At 38.8% G+C, this 16651-nt stretch overlaps 1 protein-coding gene across 1 annotated transcript in view; it reads right to left on the bottom strand.

The window, feature by feature from the left end:
* The window catches only part of LOC6035419 (myosin-I heavy chain), an 82332-nt gene that overhangs the window by 21475 nt on the left and 44206 nt on the right, over positions 1-16651 (bottom strand). The window contains 2 exon segments of the mRNA XM_038263340.1: positions 2820-2882; positions 14546-14661. Coding sequence (XP_038119268.1) covers positions 2820-2882; positions 14546-14661 — 179 coding nt within the window.

Genomic DNA, 16651 nt, shown 5'->3' on the forward strand with positions numbered 1-16651 from the left:
CAGGGCAATCCAGTCGAAATTTGTGTGAAGGCCGTCGAGTAGGCTGGGATGACGAAAATAGAACCGTTATGTCATTCGGTATTGACTGGGGCGTTGCAAAGAATTACGTGATAGAAAACTTATACTTTGTCTGTACTATAAAGTTAAAAACGTTTCGTATCTAACGAATGGCCCCCTCAACTCAGGTAATCTGAGACATCTTTGTTTGTAAAACGTTTTTCTCCTACATGCATCCCACTCCACGTGTCCACACGTAAAACAAAAACAAACGATCAGTGACACAAGATAATGAATATGAGCATAGCGAGAGACAGCAGAGAACAACTGAAAACCCAGCACGCACAAACAAAACCATAGCCAAAGAAAGGAAAGAAAATTCTCCTTCTCTTTGTTTACGTAACAAGCGCGCGCGACAGCTAGCGAAACGTGTTTACAAACAAACCGCCGTTTTTGTCCGAGCAGTTTGAAGCTTGGTGGACGAAGAAGAAGAAGAAGTCTTATGTTTACTTGCTGGTTGTTGTGTCTTTAGTGTCGACTGTTTTGTTTTTATGCAGGTTAGATAGCATAGATGATATCGAAACGGTTCCAATAGAGGAGAAAATCGTGACGTCAGAAATGAACTCAAATCACTCAAAGTTCATTTTGTGAGTGACTTTAACATTTTGGCCTAGTTTGACAGCTACCTCGTTCCCAGGTTTTTCTGTGGGTGAGAAAAGGAGGCGAATACTTTATGAAAATCATACCTGTCAAAATTCCTAGCCTCAAAATTTTGTCGCGAGTTGCTTTTCTCCTCTATGGTGCTTCTCTAATACGGACGTAAGAATCAAGTAGCTAGATACTTTACCGATTTTTGCCGAACATGCAGCAGCACAAGGGTAAGTACAATTATATTACGGAATCGAGCAATGGTAAGTACAAAACTGTCAAACTCTGTCATGTGTCAATTTTAAAATAAATAATGCAGATTTCAAAGGTATAGGAACATTCAGAGAAGTTAACAATCCACTCCAACTCAGGGTAGTAAAATTTAGTAGAGCAATTCAGAAAGGACCACCATCATGTTCTATCCTAAGGGCCTCGTTGTAGAACCTATCTTGTTCGTCTCTCCCTTTATTCTCCAGCATATGTTTACCTAGTCTCACATTCAGGATCTCCGCTCCCGTAGAGAACGTTTTATGGTACCGTTCCCCAAGTTTTGAAATATGAGTCGAAAGATATACTGTTTGTTCGTTTGAAAAAAGAGGACCCTTTTGGCATCGTCGTAAAACTTCCATGTTGGTGCATTCTAAAAATATTAGTTCGCACAAATCCTCCACGACCATTAACACTAATCTTCTAGGTAATATACTACCACGGTGATTCCCAGTAAAAAAGAGCACCATAACAATCTCGTGTCAGTCCGGTGACACCTTCTCGCGCCACGTGACCCCATAAATCTCGCCCGAGCAAATAAAATAAAACTGCTACCGCGAGCGCGTTAATCGAATTGCGCCTAACGAGAACGCTCCAATTCGAGATTCTGGAGGCCCTCGCCACGTTTCATTAATTCAGTGCGGGAAGATCTGTCGGGCCTGATGGTAACGACCACGGGGCGGTAGGTTCAAAGACCTGAGGAAGATGGTGACATAAATCTGAGCGCTGTCTGTGCACATCTTCTGCTATTGGGGATATTGGAGTATCTTAAGTAAAGTAGAACCCCATCAGTTTGAAACTTTTTACATTGTTGACGAGTTTGCATTAAGACAGCCTTTTCAACCTTATTAAATACATTTGTCATTTAAACCTTATTAAATACATGGTGTAAATTATAAAAATAAACAATTTTAAGCTAAGTCCAAAATACCCCACCTTCCCCTACAAAAATTCATGTTACACAGTCCAAAACTCGGGCTTAAGAGCATAAGTGCAGTGTGAGGACAAACTCGCGCAAAGAGAACGCACCATCCATCATCGTGGAGCATCGCGAGAATAATCCCACGGTTTTGTGTGAACTGTCGAATTAAGTCCGATACAGCGCGCGTATGGAAATTGCATAATCCAGCGTAAAAATTGCACAAACACAAGTGTCATATGTGCGGGTAAATATTTCTGTATGTAATTTGAAACAACGGTTAAAGGGCGGTTTTGGGATTTTTAAATGTTGTTTTTTTTTTTAATTTCTGTTTTGTTTCTGCTAGCGCCTTTCTAGTATTTATCAAAAATATGATAAACTAGTTTAGCATTTAAAAATCCACAGCACAAAAAGTCCAACCCAGAAAGTCGAGTGACCTCACAAATGTCGAAATATGTAACACCAAACCAACTCCATGTACACCGTAAAGCAGGGAAATTTTACTGCATGCAGGGACGCAATCCGGGGAGACATATTACAACTGCGGCGACGATGACTCCCCTATATATTTTGATGTGATTTTGCTTTGTTGCCACACGTAGAATTTTTGGGTGAAAAAAAAACTCTTGAACTTAGTAGGCACTCGCGAGTGGAAAACCCGATCTGAGCGAACAAAATGTATAACAAATGGCAACGTGACACTCAATTTTCAAAATGGCGACTTCCACTCAATATGGTGGAAAATTGACTTACGTCAACAAGGCACTACCACGACGTTTTGGCTTTTTTGGCCGATGGTTCACATTTATGATAGCATCGAGAATAAATCACCCCGCGGTGAAAAATCTACAAAAGAAGCAGGGAAGACCAAAGAGTGCAACGGAATGTCACGTGGTGAGAGCTGAAGGGGATAATTTGGAGCACTTTCAAAGAGTTTAGAAAATGTTATTTGGGCAAGCTAAAAATGTTCAACAAAATGTTATCTTACCTGTGTGTAGCACTCGATTTCCTTGTACGGATTGACGGCAACTAGAATCGATCCTGTGTAGGTCTAATGTGTGAAAATATCTCTAGTTAAGGAAAAGTTGAAGAGCTCGGAAATCCCTAAAATAAACTATCCAATCCAAGAAGAGACACAGACAGAATCGTAATTAAGCCTCACGATGGCAAAGGGATTACCGCGCGCGGTTCAATTCAGGAATTTCTGACGACCAGCGGGAATAGAATCATAACAAACAGCTGCGAAGAAACGCTCATCAGTCTTGCTGAGGCATTCCCGAGCTCGAAACGTAAATTTGTCAATCGACGCATCTGCTAGCGATTCGGAACTTAATCCCAAGCTAGTATCAAGCTTCGTTACTGTCACAAAATGAGAATAGTTAAAGCTGAGGGATAGTTAGAGAAAAGCGAGTCTCAAAAATGTCTTACTTGACGCAAGCCACGTGCAGCTTACTTTAAATTTCTCGTTCACAAAAAGGGCCTCTTGCAAGGAAAACCGGAAAGACCAGGAATTCCGTTCTATTTCTTGTGGAATGCTATGTGTAGGACCTGCCAGCAGCCTCCGAAGCATCCGTGTGGGTTGAAACCGCAGAACGCGCACAAAAATACCTGCAGGAATTCCATGAGTCCGCAATATTAAGCATGGGAGTATTCTCTGCAAAATGGGCTTTTTTTAATGTTAAATGATTTTCTTGTTTTGAGGGAACCCATTGAAAGATATAATCATACAATGTGGAAAAAAGTGGTTCCTAGTGTTAATTTAACCTTTAAAATAACCATTATATAATAACCGTGCAAACAGACAATTGTCAATTTACATTTAAGTGTTTATTGCTTTTGGCATTGTTGCCATTTATGAAATTGATCAATTGATTTAACTGACAAACAAGACTTTTTTTATTTTCAGCTTGTTTGTTTTTTACAATGGATAATGGCCAAAATAGATTCTCAGAAAAATCTTCTAAGAATATCTCACAGTAAGCCCACCGTGCAGCGCAACAGCGTTCTCTGGCTTCTCTGGAAGCTTTGATACGGAAGATAAAATTCTCTCAAATATGACTCATCATCATCGTCGTCGCCGTTGTAATTATACAGCGTGTCTAAATGGTATGCTTTTTCACCTTCCCTGTCATAAAGACAGATATATAAATATCAATTCCAACACATCGTCATTCGTCATACTTCGCACCATTGACTCATAACAAACATCAGAAAATAAAAAAAAACAGGAGAAATGGGAAAGAAGAAAACGACGACATTCTCCGTTAAGAAGCTTCTAATCGGTGTATTCGTTCGGCGCTTCACGTCTTGGACGTCGAAACCCGCGGCTCTTGATATTTCCATCAGCATCGGGGCTACTATTACCACCAACACTGTACAATTTATGCTGCATTTATGTCACGCCATATAAGCATAAACGATAAAAAGGGCTAATACCATTTCAATGCCATCTCCCGAGCCGATAGAGTTATGTGGAAAAACTCAGCTCTTTCTAATGGGTTTCTCTCAGTCGTTGAGTTATGGGGAACACGCGCGTTGATTGGGGAATGTCCAGCTGTTGAAGTTATGAGTTTGGGATATTCCTTCATGAACCAACGAAGTTTTGCCTTCCTCACCTTACTGAGGAAAGGCTATAAAATCACTCGAAAACTGAACTTCTCAATTAGACCTCCTAGACCCACCTTCATGTATACCTATCGACTCAGAACCGAATTCTGAGCAAATGTCTGTGTGTGTGTGTGTGTGTAGGGATGTGGGTCTGTGCACCAAAAAATATGCACTCGATTATCTCAGCACTGGCTTAACCGATTTGGACCGTTTTGGTCTCATTCGATTCGTCTTGGGGTCCCATAAGTCCCTATTGAAAATTATGAAGTTTAGTAAAGTACTTCAAAAGTTATGCTAAAAAAACGATTTTGACTAAAGTCCGGAAGATTGTAAAAAGGGTGGTTTTTGTAAGAAACCCCCGGCATTCTATACATTTTTAGAAAGGTATTTAAAAGACCTTTCCAACGCGACCAATACATTGAAGATCTGACAACCCTATCAAAAGTTATTAGCAATTAAGTGTTATTTATGCACTTTTTGGAAGCCGGATCTCAGATATCACGATGAAAACGTTGTCCGGATCTATCATGCAAACCGTCGTTGAACAGGTAATCAAAAGACCTTTCCAACGCGTCCAAAACATTGAAGATCTGACAACCCTATCAGAAGTTATAAGCACTTAAGAGTTATTTATACACTTTTTGAAGACTAGTTCTCAGATATTTAGATGAAAACGTATTCCAAATATATCATGCGACCTATCTTTGGATAGGTAATTTAAAGACCTTCCCACGAGCGTGTCTATTTTGGATAGCATTACCCTTTGAATAAGAGGAAGGCACCATCCACCTAAGGGTGGATTAAGTAACGTTTTTACACCATAAACAAAAAAAATGTAATGGATGTTTTTAACCCATTCCCGCCCAGAGCAGAATCGAGATTTTTACGTTTTTCTACGATTAATGGTTACACATAGAAAAAAAGTAGAATTTTGAAAGGTTGAAAATTTGGTTGGTTGAATATTACCTTTTTGCCTTTCTTACTAAAGAAAGGTAAAGGGTTTGCTTTTGGCTCCGACTCCAAATCAAGCTTTGTTCTCAAATCGTTTCTCGAGAAATATTCATTCGCATTGGAGCAAGACGGAATTATTTTGTTTTCTCGTTAATTCTTGATATTTTGAAAAGTGCCAATAACACTCAGAGAATACGAACAATTTAGCGATAAGCAGAAAACATTACGAACATCGCAAATTGTGAGCTAATTCTCTGCCTCAAAAATAATTTGTTCTGATTTTAAAAATCGAAAATGCTTGTGTGCGAGCACAGCTTACACCCGGCCATGGCAAATGGGGCAAAAACATGTTGAGTTTTGAATTGATTAATGAATGGACCATTCTTTATTTTGCTATTTCTTTGGAAAAAATTCAACTGCCGTTATTCTCCTTTTGTAAGAACGGCTCTATCCCACCCCAGGTGGGATTAAATCGGGTTTTTCATTAATTAATATAATAAATTTACTAACACTTTTTTTGTTGGCATTGCACCATAATAATAATAATTTGATAACGCCATTCAATTCTGCGCCCAATTTCCTTTAAAAATAGCTGTCGAGTTTTTTGCTCTGGGTAATTCTCCGCCAACTCACACAGCAGTTGCCCCGACCCCTCTTCGATTTGCGTGAAACTTTGTCCTAAGGGGTAACTTTTGTCCCTGATCACGAATCCGAGGTCCGTTTTTTGATATCTCGTGACGGAGGGGCGGTACGACCCCTTCCATTTTTGAACATGTGAAAAAAGAGGTGTTTTTCAATAATTTGCAGCCTGAAACGGTGATGAGATAGAAATTTGGTGTCAAAGGGACTTTTGTGTAAAATTAGACGACCGATTTGATGGCGTACTCAGAATTCCGAATAAACGTATTTTTCATCGAAAAAAACACTAAAAAAGTTTTAAAAATTCTCCCATTTTCCGTTACTCGACTGTAAAAAATTTTGGAACATGTCATTTTATGGGAAATTTAATGTACTTTTCGAATCTACATTGTCCCAGAAGGGTCATTTTTTCATTTAGAATAAAATTTTTCATTTTAAAATTTCGTGTTTTTTCTAACTTTGCAGGGTTATTTTTTAGAGTGTAACAATGTTCTACAAAGTTGTAGAGCAGACAATTACAAAAATTTTGATATATAGACATAAGGGATTTGCTTATAAACATCACGAGTTATCGCGATTTTACGAAAAAAGTTTTGAAAAAGTTACTTTTTGCGTTTCTCTTTGTTTCGTCGTCCGTGTCTGTCGCGGGTGACCATGAATGGCCATGATCGATGACGACCAACTTTTTTTCGTAAAATCGCGATAACTCGTGATGTTTATAAGCAAACCCCTTATGTCTATATATCTAAATTTTTGTAATTGTCTGCTCTACAACTTTGTATAACATTGTTACACTCTAAAAAATAACCCTGCAAAGTTAGAAAAAAACACGAAATTTTAAAATGAAAAATTTTGTTCTAAATGAAAAAATGACCCTTCTGGGACAATGTAGATTCGAAAAGTACATTAAATTTCCCAATTTTTAAAACTTTTTTAGTGTTTTTTTCGATAAAAAATACGGTTATTCGGAATTCTGAGTACGCCATCAAATCGGGCGTCTAATTTTTCACAAAAGTCCCTTTGACACCAAATTTCTATCTCATCACCGTTTCAGGCTGCAAATTGTTGAAAAACACCTCTTTTTTCGCATGTTCAAAAATGGAAGGGGTCGTACCGCCCCTCCGTCACGAGATATCAAAAACGGACCTCGGATTCGTGATCAGGGACAAAAGTTACCCCTTAGGACAAAGTTTCACGCAAATCGAAGAGGGGTCGGGGCAACTTTTCCCGATTTCGTGTGAGTTGGTAGAGAATTACCCCTCTATCATTTTTTTGTTTTCGAGATATGGCCATTAGCCAAAAGAGGTTTTTTGAAAAAATAAAACAAAAATAGTGTTTCTTACTCTTGTCTATTCAATAGTTATAAGTAATAATGTCTTCGATTGAACTACGATGTAACACACAGCTGAAAGTAGAGCGTCCAATTTCCCGGGGTTACAAAATTCCCGGGAAACGGTAAATTTTCAACAAATTTCCCGGGAAATCCCGGGAAATCCCGGGAATTCCCGGGAAATTTGAATATAACGAAAATTATTCTAATCCTGTTTCTGATTAATCTTTTGCAACGAAATTGTATAGAACAGCAACTTTAATGGTCAAAATGAGTGTGAGGATCAATTAATGGCTTGACTGCTTGTAAAAAATCATGTAACTTTGAGAAAATATATAAACTTTCTAATTTTTAAATCTTTCAAATCGTCCCTAATGAATTTTTTAAATCGAAGTGTTTGGATAGCAAAAATCGTTGCTCCACAACCATTAAATTGCTTTTAAATTTGTCTCCATAAAGTTAACATAAAAAATCAAAAAATTCAACTTGTGAATAAATAAATAATCATTGAATTTACCTTAAAAATCTAATTTCTAGCGCTTTTTAACTTGAAACACTGTTTCATGAAATCACAGCTCAAATTTTTCAAATATTTGGATCGAGTTTTTAAAATATAGTTGCATTCTTTGGGAAAATTTCATATGATATGAAGTATTTTTAATGGGTTTTCATGGATTTATGATATGATTTTAGTTATATGGTAATGGTATTCAGCCTAATAAATTATTTAGACTAAAATAGTTTTGAGTATTTAAAAGGGGTTGAAATTCAACGATATTTTTTCATATATAACCCTCTTACGCCCTTGGTAGCTAACGTAATTCTTGAATTTATAACTTCAATCTGTAATTTCTCGAATACTTAGAAACAAATTCTTCTCACACAAACCTTTTTAAAAAAAATAATTATATCAGTTCAATTTTCATCCAACATGTTCAAGATAAGAAAAGTCAAACAAATCTCAATGTTGATCTTGGCCGGAAGATGTAAATATCTTATTTTCAAATGATATTACAAAAAACCATTAAAAAAGGTTGTCAAAAATAAAATAGTTTATATTCATTCCGTAACAGCGTAAGTTTTGTGGTCCAACATATAAGCAAACAATATTCCTAGTGGTGAATGCTTCAGAAATAAATATTATCTGAATTAAACCTTGACATTAAATTTACAGACAAGCTGATAAGTTCAATATGAACAGTAGATGAAAATAAATAAAATCAAATCAGGTTCTCCAATTATTATTTTTTGTATAATTTCAAAACATTGGTGCCAAAAAGGTAGGAAAATATATACTTCTGCTTGTATTTCGGGAATTCCCGGGAAATTTACAAATTTCCCGGGAAACGGGAAATATTTTTTTCCGGGAAATCCCGGGAATTCCCGGGACGGGAAATTGGACGCTCTAGCTGAAAGGAACTCCAAAACTCTGTTATGTACGTAAATGAACTCATTTTAACTTGATTATTTACAAATAAACCCGAATTGAATTGAAAAATTCTAACTTAAATTGCATTTTAAACTATGAGCAATTCTCTACGAAATCGGTCTTTTTTCTTCAATTTTAATTTTTGTATTTTTTAATCCGGCTGAAACTTTTTTGGTGCCTTCGGTATGCCCAAAGAAGCCATTTTGCATCATTAGTTTGTCCATATAATTTTCCATACAAATTCGGCAGCTGTCCATACAAAAATGATGTATGAAAATTCAAAAATCTGTATCTTTTGAAGGAATTTTTGATCGATTTGGTGTCTTCGGCAAAGTTGTAGGTATGGATACGGACTACACTGGAAAAAATACACGGTAAAAAAATTTGGTGATTTTTTATTTAACTTTTATCACTAAAACTTGATTTACAAAAAACACTATTTTTAATTATTTTTTTTTTGATATGTTTTAGAAGACATAAAATGCCAACTTTTCAGAAATTTCCAGGTTGTGCAAAAATCACTGACCGAGTTATGAATTTTTAATCAATACTGATTTTTCAAAAAATCGAAATTTTGGTCGTAAAAATTTTCAACTTCATTTTTCGATGTAAAATCAAATTTGCAATCAAAAAGTACTTTACTAAAATTTTGATTAAGTGCACCGTTTTCAAGTTATAGCCATATTTAAGTGACTTTTTTGAAAATAGTCGCAGTTTTTCATTTTTTAAAATTAGTGCACATGTTTGCCCAGTTTTGAAAAAAATATTTTTGAAAAGCTGAGAAAATTCTCTATATTTTGCTTATTCGGACTATGTTGATACGACCTTTAGTTGCTGAGATATTGCAATGCAAAGGTTTAAAAACAGGAAAATTGATGTTTTCTAAGTTTCACCCAAACAACCCACCATTTTCTATCGTCAATATCTCAGCAACTAATGGTCCGATTTTCAATGTTAATATATGAAACAATTGTGAAATTTTCCGATCTTTTCGAATTTTCAAATCAAGACAAACATTTTAAAAGGGCGTAATATTGAATGTTTGGCCTTTGTGAAATGTTAGTCTTGATTTGAAAATTCCATATTTTTTCGAAGAGATCGGAAAATTTCACAAATGTTTCATATATTAACATTGAAAATCGGACCAAGTTGCTGAGATATTGACGATAGAAAATGGTGGGTCAATATTGAAATGTTTGGCCTTTGTGTGCATCAAAAAGTCACTGATTTGAAAACGGTTCAAAATTTCAGTTTTTTCAAATTTGACAAAAAATGAAGTCGATTTCGATGAGTATTGCATACACATGCACATATATAAAAATTATAAAATCAAGTTTTAGTCAAAATAATTAAACCGTAATACCTCGATCACAATTTTTGAATTTTCATACATCATTTTTGTATGGACAGCTGCCGAATTTGTATGGAAAATTATATGGACAAACTAATGAGAAAAATTTCTTTATTCTTGTCGTCGGTTACGTTTCGTTTCGTGGTTCCCTCCTGCGTACTTTTAGTTCTCCGAGGAAAATTAAGAGTGTCCTCCACAATTCGGGTCTACAAAAGGAAAAGAACTCATGCCTTTAAAAAAAATCTCCTGGGTCGCTAGAGTGAATCTTTTGGAAGTTTATAAAGGAAAATTCTGGGGTTTTTGCGAAGCGCCAATTGCTGTTATGTGAATGATTCTAGTAGATTTGTAGTCAGCAGTGTCGTGACAGGCCTGTTTTGTGATGTGTGGACCAAACCAGTCCGAAGACGGGGGTCATAGATAGATCCGAGGTCATAGTGGCATTTCGAGGGTAATGACCATGGTGGAATCCTCCGAAGAATGTGAAGAAATCGCGAAATGTTGAATAAGTTTCTTTTTCTCGAATTTCAAATGAAAAATCTATGGGGAATTATTAATCTAAAAATTGGTAAAGGAAGAATTGTATAAGAAGCGATAATTGTTCGTCGACTTCACATCAACGCAAGCAACTGAGGAGCCTTTCATGTGTTCCTGTGATTCCGGTCCCGCAGAAGTCCCAGTAGAAGATTTTGCTGGATGCACCCGGTCAATTTCCGGTTGCCTACAAAATCGAAGAAAACCCAGACGCTGACGATCATCTTCCGAATGGGTCAAGTTTGGCGGAAATGGTTGCTGGCTGCAGATAGCTCCTTTTTTGAAGAGTTCGTGATTCGGTGAGATCTTTCCATTATTATTATCACCAAAAGACTCTTCGTTTATTCTGACATATTAACAATCCATTTACTACCATGATGATTGAAGTAGCGTGTTGAATATTTTTCTATATTGATGTCTTTGTGAGGGAAGAGTCACAATTGCTCTCCATCCGAATTGACTATTTCTTATTCCTGCATTTTTATTCTTCTTTTTCTCTTCCTACCATCTGTCTCTTATATGTCCTTGTGAGGGGATCATCGATCCATCCGCATTGACGTTCTATATTTTTAATTTTTCTTCTTATCTTTACATTTTCCATTGCTTTTTTCACACTTACTACCAGTCTATGTGAGGGGATACTGAGCTCGATTTGCTCTCCATCCGCATTGACCTATTCTCATCTATGATTTTCCTTTTTATTAGTAGTTAGAACCAAAGCCGGGGATCGGGAAGGGAGCATCAGGGCAGTGGACGGTATGCTGTAATGGCGGAGACTGGATGTGGATAGTGGAAGACCAAAACTACGTCAAAAGGGGAAAATAGTTTATTAATTATTCAATTCGTAAGGAATGTCTAATTACTACATCTATTGACCTCTGTCAGTTTCCAGCTGTCTGCCGCGCCCTTTTAGGCCCCCAACAGGGTGCGAGCCCTGTTTTTCAGCTTTGTCAGACTTTTTTCGGAGTTATTGGAGGTTACTGTCGGAAGGAGATTCTCATCCCCTGAGGACACCGTGAGTGATTTTGCTCGTTCGCGTCCAACCACCCCCTTTTGGCCCTTCATACGGCAGTAATTTGAAGATGCTCCCTTTAAGTCTGAGCCACTGTAATTCTAGGCAACCGCTACATAGGTCATCCTTGTGGCCCTGTTGGTTAACACATCAAATCAAATCAAAATTATATGGACAAACTAATGATGCAAAATGGCTTCTTTGGGCATACCGAAGGCACCAAAAAAGTTTCAGTCGGATTAAAAAATACAAAAAAAATCGAATGACCGAAATCCTAGAGAACTGCTCCTATGCAAAATATTACAATTAAAATCCACCCAAATTGCTCAAAGTTTAAGTTAAACCCCGCTTACAATTATTGTACATTTGCTTACCCCCTCTCCCACAGACGGCAATTAAAAAAGTGGCAATTTTTCAAAATTTCTCATCATTAAATCCTGCCGCAATCCACACGTGAGTGGAAGAGTTTATCGTCATTTTCTCCCCACACCTGGTGTGTGTTGCGCCGCGCGGTGCTTCCTCACAGGTGATCGTCTTCATCCACGTTTGATTAGTCAATGAGTGAAAATTATCCAATTGGGAGCGCACACACACTCACAACACATGTGAGCTCATTTTTCAATTAACACCTCTGGTGTGGATTCTTTTATTGAGTTAAGAAATTAATTATTGATAGCTGGGCGGCATTTTTCAAGGAGATTTATGACGTTTGTCGGTATTTTTTGTCTTCTGGTGCGTTGTGACGTATATATAAATTGTTGTTAAATATCTAGATCACGTGTTCTTAGTTTTCAATCTACATTCGCCATCAATCAATCACCAAATCTAGGTTCAACAATTCATAGTCATCATTCCCAACATCAAACTCTCCTCACATCCAATTGCGAGATCACGATGAGGACACAAGGGAATTCATTGGCATCTTTGGAGACGAACTGGTGTCGTCCACCATATTCGTTGAGTTTCTCACTCCGCGCGATGCAAAGCAATTCGAGGTTGATTTGGACGGTATCCCTTGGTTTGGGTGGTCCCAAAATAGACGCCTAAAAGTAGGCTATCCAAATTTCATTGCAAATATCGTACATAGCTTTATCTCTATTACGGACGTAAATGTATAAAAACCAGTTGAAGTGAGCTTTATTCCACTCATTAAAGTGGTCAGGCCTACTACGTTGAATTAACCGCAGAGAAGATTCTGTGCACGGATCACATTTCACAGAATCCACAGGGGAGGAATGATGCATGGACATACCGTACCAAATGCTCGGGACTGTGTGAAACTTTTAATTTAATTTGCTGCAGCAACTCGATTCAATCAAAATTTGACAAGCTAACGCTTAACCCTTTCCAGCCAGCGACTCTTTGTTCACCAACATGACCCCAACTGACGTGCATGCTCTCCGCACGCCGTGTGTTCCAAATTTGTCACGGAAACAACAGTGCATTTATGTGGGACATAATTCACACCACTCTTGGCCACCATTTAGCGCAGTACAGCGCCAGCCAACCAAAGCCAGCAGTCCCACATATGGCTGTTATGAAATTGAAATAAACACGCGTGGGCAACCCGTTTATTTACGGGCTTTTTTGTTCCTCGCCAGTTCATAAAACCACTCTCACTTGTTCATTTGGACGGCGGGGCATTTACGTCCTCATTATACCGTGGATTTTCAGTTCTTCTGTGACACACTTTGGGTAAAAAGGCCAACCAACGAAGACGACGACGGGGGTGCCACCATAAATAAACACGTGTCGTCGGGGGTTAATTTTTTGTTGTTGTTGTGGAGTTGAACAAGTACAATGAACTACCGACGACGGCAACGATGTGACTCCCACGGGTCACTGTTTTGCAGGAAGCTGGTCGTAAATAATTGCTGAGAGGTTGACTCTTGAAATCTGTTTGGCTGTGAAATTTGGGAATTTCATTCCAAGTACGGACTTCAAAATCGAAGGTAGAAATGATATTAAGTGGTGTGAAATGCTGAATTGCTGTGAGAAGCAGGTAAGTCAATCAAATATGAATCCGGAAAGCGGTCCCAGTTTTAAAAATACTTTCAGATAAGACAATAGTGAAAACAGTGAAGTGAAAACGTGAGAAGGTCAAGTGTTTCTGTCAATCTGTCAATTGTTCGTCATCGTTGGCACAAATATCTGAAATGTTCTGTTTCCTAATGTGTATCAATGGCAAAACATTTATTGTGCTTCAGTAGTTCATCAAACATTCACGAAGATAGCTAAATTCTAGTCAAAAGCATATCATTTTCTCAAGAAATCAACATTGTTGTGGACACTTAACTAGTAAATCCCTCACTTCAACTCAAACTGCTCAAAGTTATTTTACCCCTTTTTGATTCCCACCACAGCTTTAATTCTACACGTTCCACTAGACGAAGACTTAAACCCACCGTTTAGCCAGAACGCGGAACGAAATTTATAAAGTTGCACGGAAAAGACCATATAATGTACCTTTATCTACCTCGCCTCAAAGTTTGTGAAATATAGCCCATGTAATCCCATTACCATTCATCGTTTAGCGTGTAGATATTTTTTCCCTTTCCCTTCTTATAACACAAAAAATAAGCAGTTCTGGATGAACGATGAAGATGATGAAAATAGCGCCCCCCAAACTCAGCCGAAAATCTGCCTCCATTCATCAACCAATTCTCAGCTGTCTCGTAAAAAAATAACAGCTCTCGAAAAACCCTTTGATGGACCGTTCGCTCGAACAAAAAATCCAACAAATATGACAAATTTGTTCTGCCGACTGCTTCCGACGTTTCTGAGAACATGTTTTTTCTGTCAGTTGTTTTGAAACCCCCATTTTTTCTTGCTTCGCTTTGTTTCAGCTTTGTTGAAAAGGATACATAAATCTGGTCCCGCTCGTAGCGCACTTTCAGGTTGTGGTTGATTCCGTTCTCGTCAATGTCCGAGATGCAGGTCATGTCCGGGACGCCCTTGTCCGGGGTCGAGCCGACGCGGCCTGGAACGAGAGGGAGAGAGGTAATTTGAGGTTAGGTTTTTGTTTAACATAGCAATAATTGAGAATGATCACTTTTAATACGGACTTCAATATATAGCTTTCGCTTAGAGGTACATCGATAGTAACTGAGTGAATCGGGTAAGTACATTTTAGTGCAACATTAGTTGGTAATTCCAGAGGTATCATGTAAGTATAAATCTAGGTCTTATAAACATAAGGAATCCCATAGCTTATAAATAGGATCTTTAAAAAAACACTAGAAATGTAAATCTGTCAGACAGTCAATAAATCTAACATAAGACTAAAAGTTAATTTAAGATTTGCTTGTCAAAGGCCATTTCTATCAGATGAAAAAAGTCTCATTCCGTGAGACTTGTCAACAACCGAGCCAAATGACTCTCCGGTTCCCACTCTAACTTTAGGGGGGGCTGCGGGCGATTATCGGGCATCGCCAGGGCCAGTTAAGACGCTTTAGTATGGACACAATCCTTAAAAAATTGTATATTTGTTTTGCACACACATACCAACATATTTGTTCTTTGCCGCTCTCACGCACACAATCCCCTTTCGTAACGCGACCAGCAGCTGTCAAAAATTTGCAATTTCACGTGTTTAGTCGTCATCACCAGTTCCAACAAAGAAAGCTCGCGGACGTGTTCCGGAGTTCCCCCGGCCGCGTTTCCCCGGTTTCCCCGATCCAGAAGTCGCCCAACGTAGAAAGAAGCTGCGTCCGCGCGGTTTGAAGCACGTCCGCAATGCGAGAACCGGCGCCGAAGACTTCCCCAGTGAGATGCAAATCGGTTCTCCAGGAGTGTCCGGAATGGAGCAGGAATCGGAGACTGAAGGAGGCCACGGCTGGAGAGTTCAATTTCGTTCCCGGGGGAAGCGGGTTACGCCGGCGAAGAAGACGTCGCTGACGTTTGCCATTTTCCGCACCGGTTGACCGGATTGGGGTGCAGAAGATATGGTGGAGAACCAATGTGAAGCGGCCGTCTGAGGCGATGGTGAGTAAAAGATTTATAGAAGTTGAACCTTAGATTACTGACTGTTTATTTTACTTATTTCAGCAAAACGTTAACCTCGACCCGCTGCCACCCGTCTCCCACCTCCAACCCGGTCGGAGAACATCACGGCTTCTCCGACGACAATGACCGCATCGAGGAACCCAGAAACGTGAAACGTGTCATCATTCCGCCCTCACTACCGCGACCGCATCCCCAAGTCCAGCCCAACAAAGTGAATCCCTCATCGAGCGTGTCATGCAGCAGTGTCCCCTCAATCCGACGGCCCAGACCATACCCAGCCGCTCAACGTGACGATTGGGTTCTTCTCTCTGGGGTCGTCCTCGCCGTGGCGAGTTTAAAACGAAAACGTCCTGTCGCGAACGTTCTCTTTTCCCGATTGAACCGCCTGCTGCCATGGTATGGGAGCGACGTCGTCGTTCGGGACCAAAATGTGCGGCCAAAGACGCCGGTTGTGGAGTAGCCGGTTTCGCTGGCCAAGCGATTGTCACCGCACGCAGTGATCGTTCGGGTACCTGGAGTTAAGGCCGATGCCATGTTCCGGGGAATTCGACAGCGACAACCTTCAAGTACGATCCTGCGGTGCTGAAGTCCTAGCACAATCCTTCATCAGCACCAGATGTTGCAGAGATTCAGCACAGCGGGGTTCAGTGTGTGATGGTGGTGTGTGGTTCCCGTTCACTAACTGGGCCATCGATTACCCCAAATCAAGTCATCGATAGACAAAAAAATAGAAGTGAAAAACACAAATTTATTTATACAAGCAAAATAAAGCAACTATACACAATTATAAAAATCAAAAAAATAAAAAAATACAAAGATAAAACACAAACAACATAAAATCTTAAGCCACCAAAAAAAGATAAAAATACACAACCACAATGCAAAACACACAAAAAAATATAAGAACACATCTTTTAATAGCAAGCAAATACTCAAACCGGCTAAAACAAAAAAAATACAAAAGA

The sequence above is a fragment of the Culex quinquefasciatus genome, chromosome 1 (assembly GCF_015732765.1).
Source record: "Culex quinquefasciatus strain JHB chromosome 1, VPISU_Cqui_1.0_pri_paternal, whole genome shotgun sequence".
NCBI classification, from domain to species: Eukaryota; Metazoa; Arthropoda; class Insecta; order Diptera; family Culicidae; genus Culex; species Culex quinquefasciatus.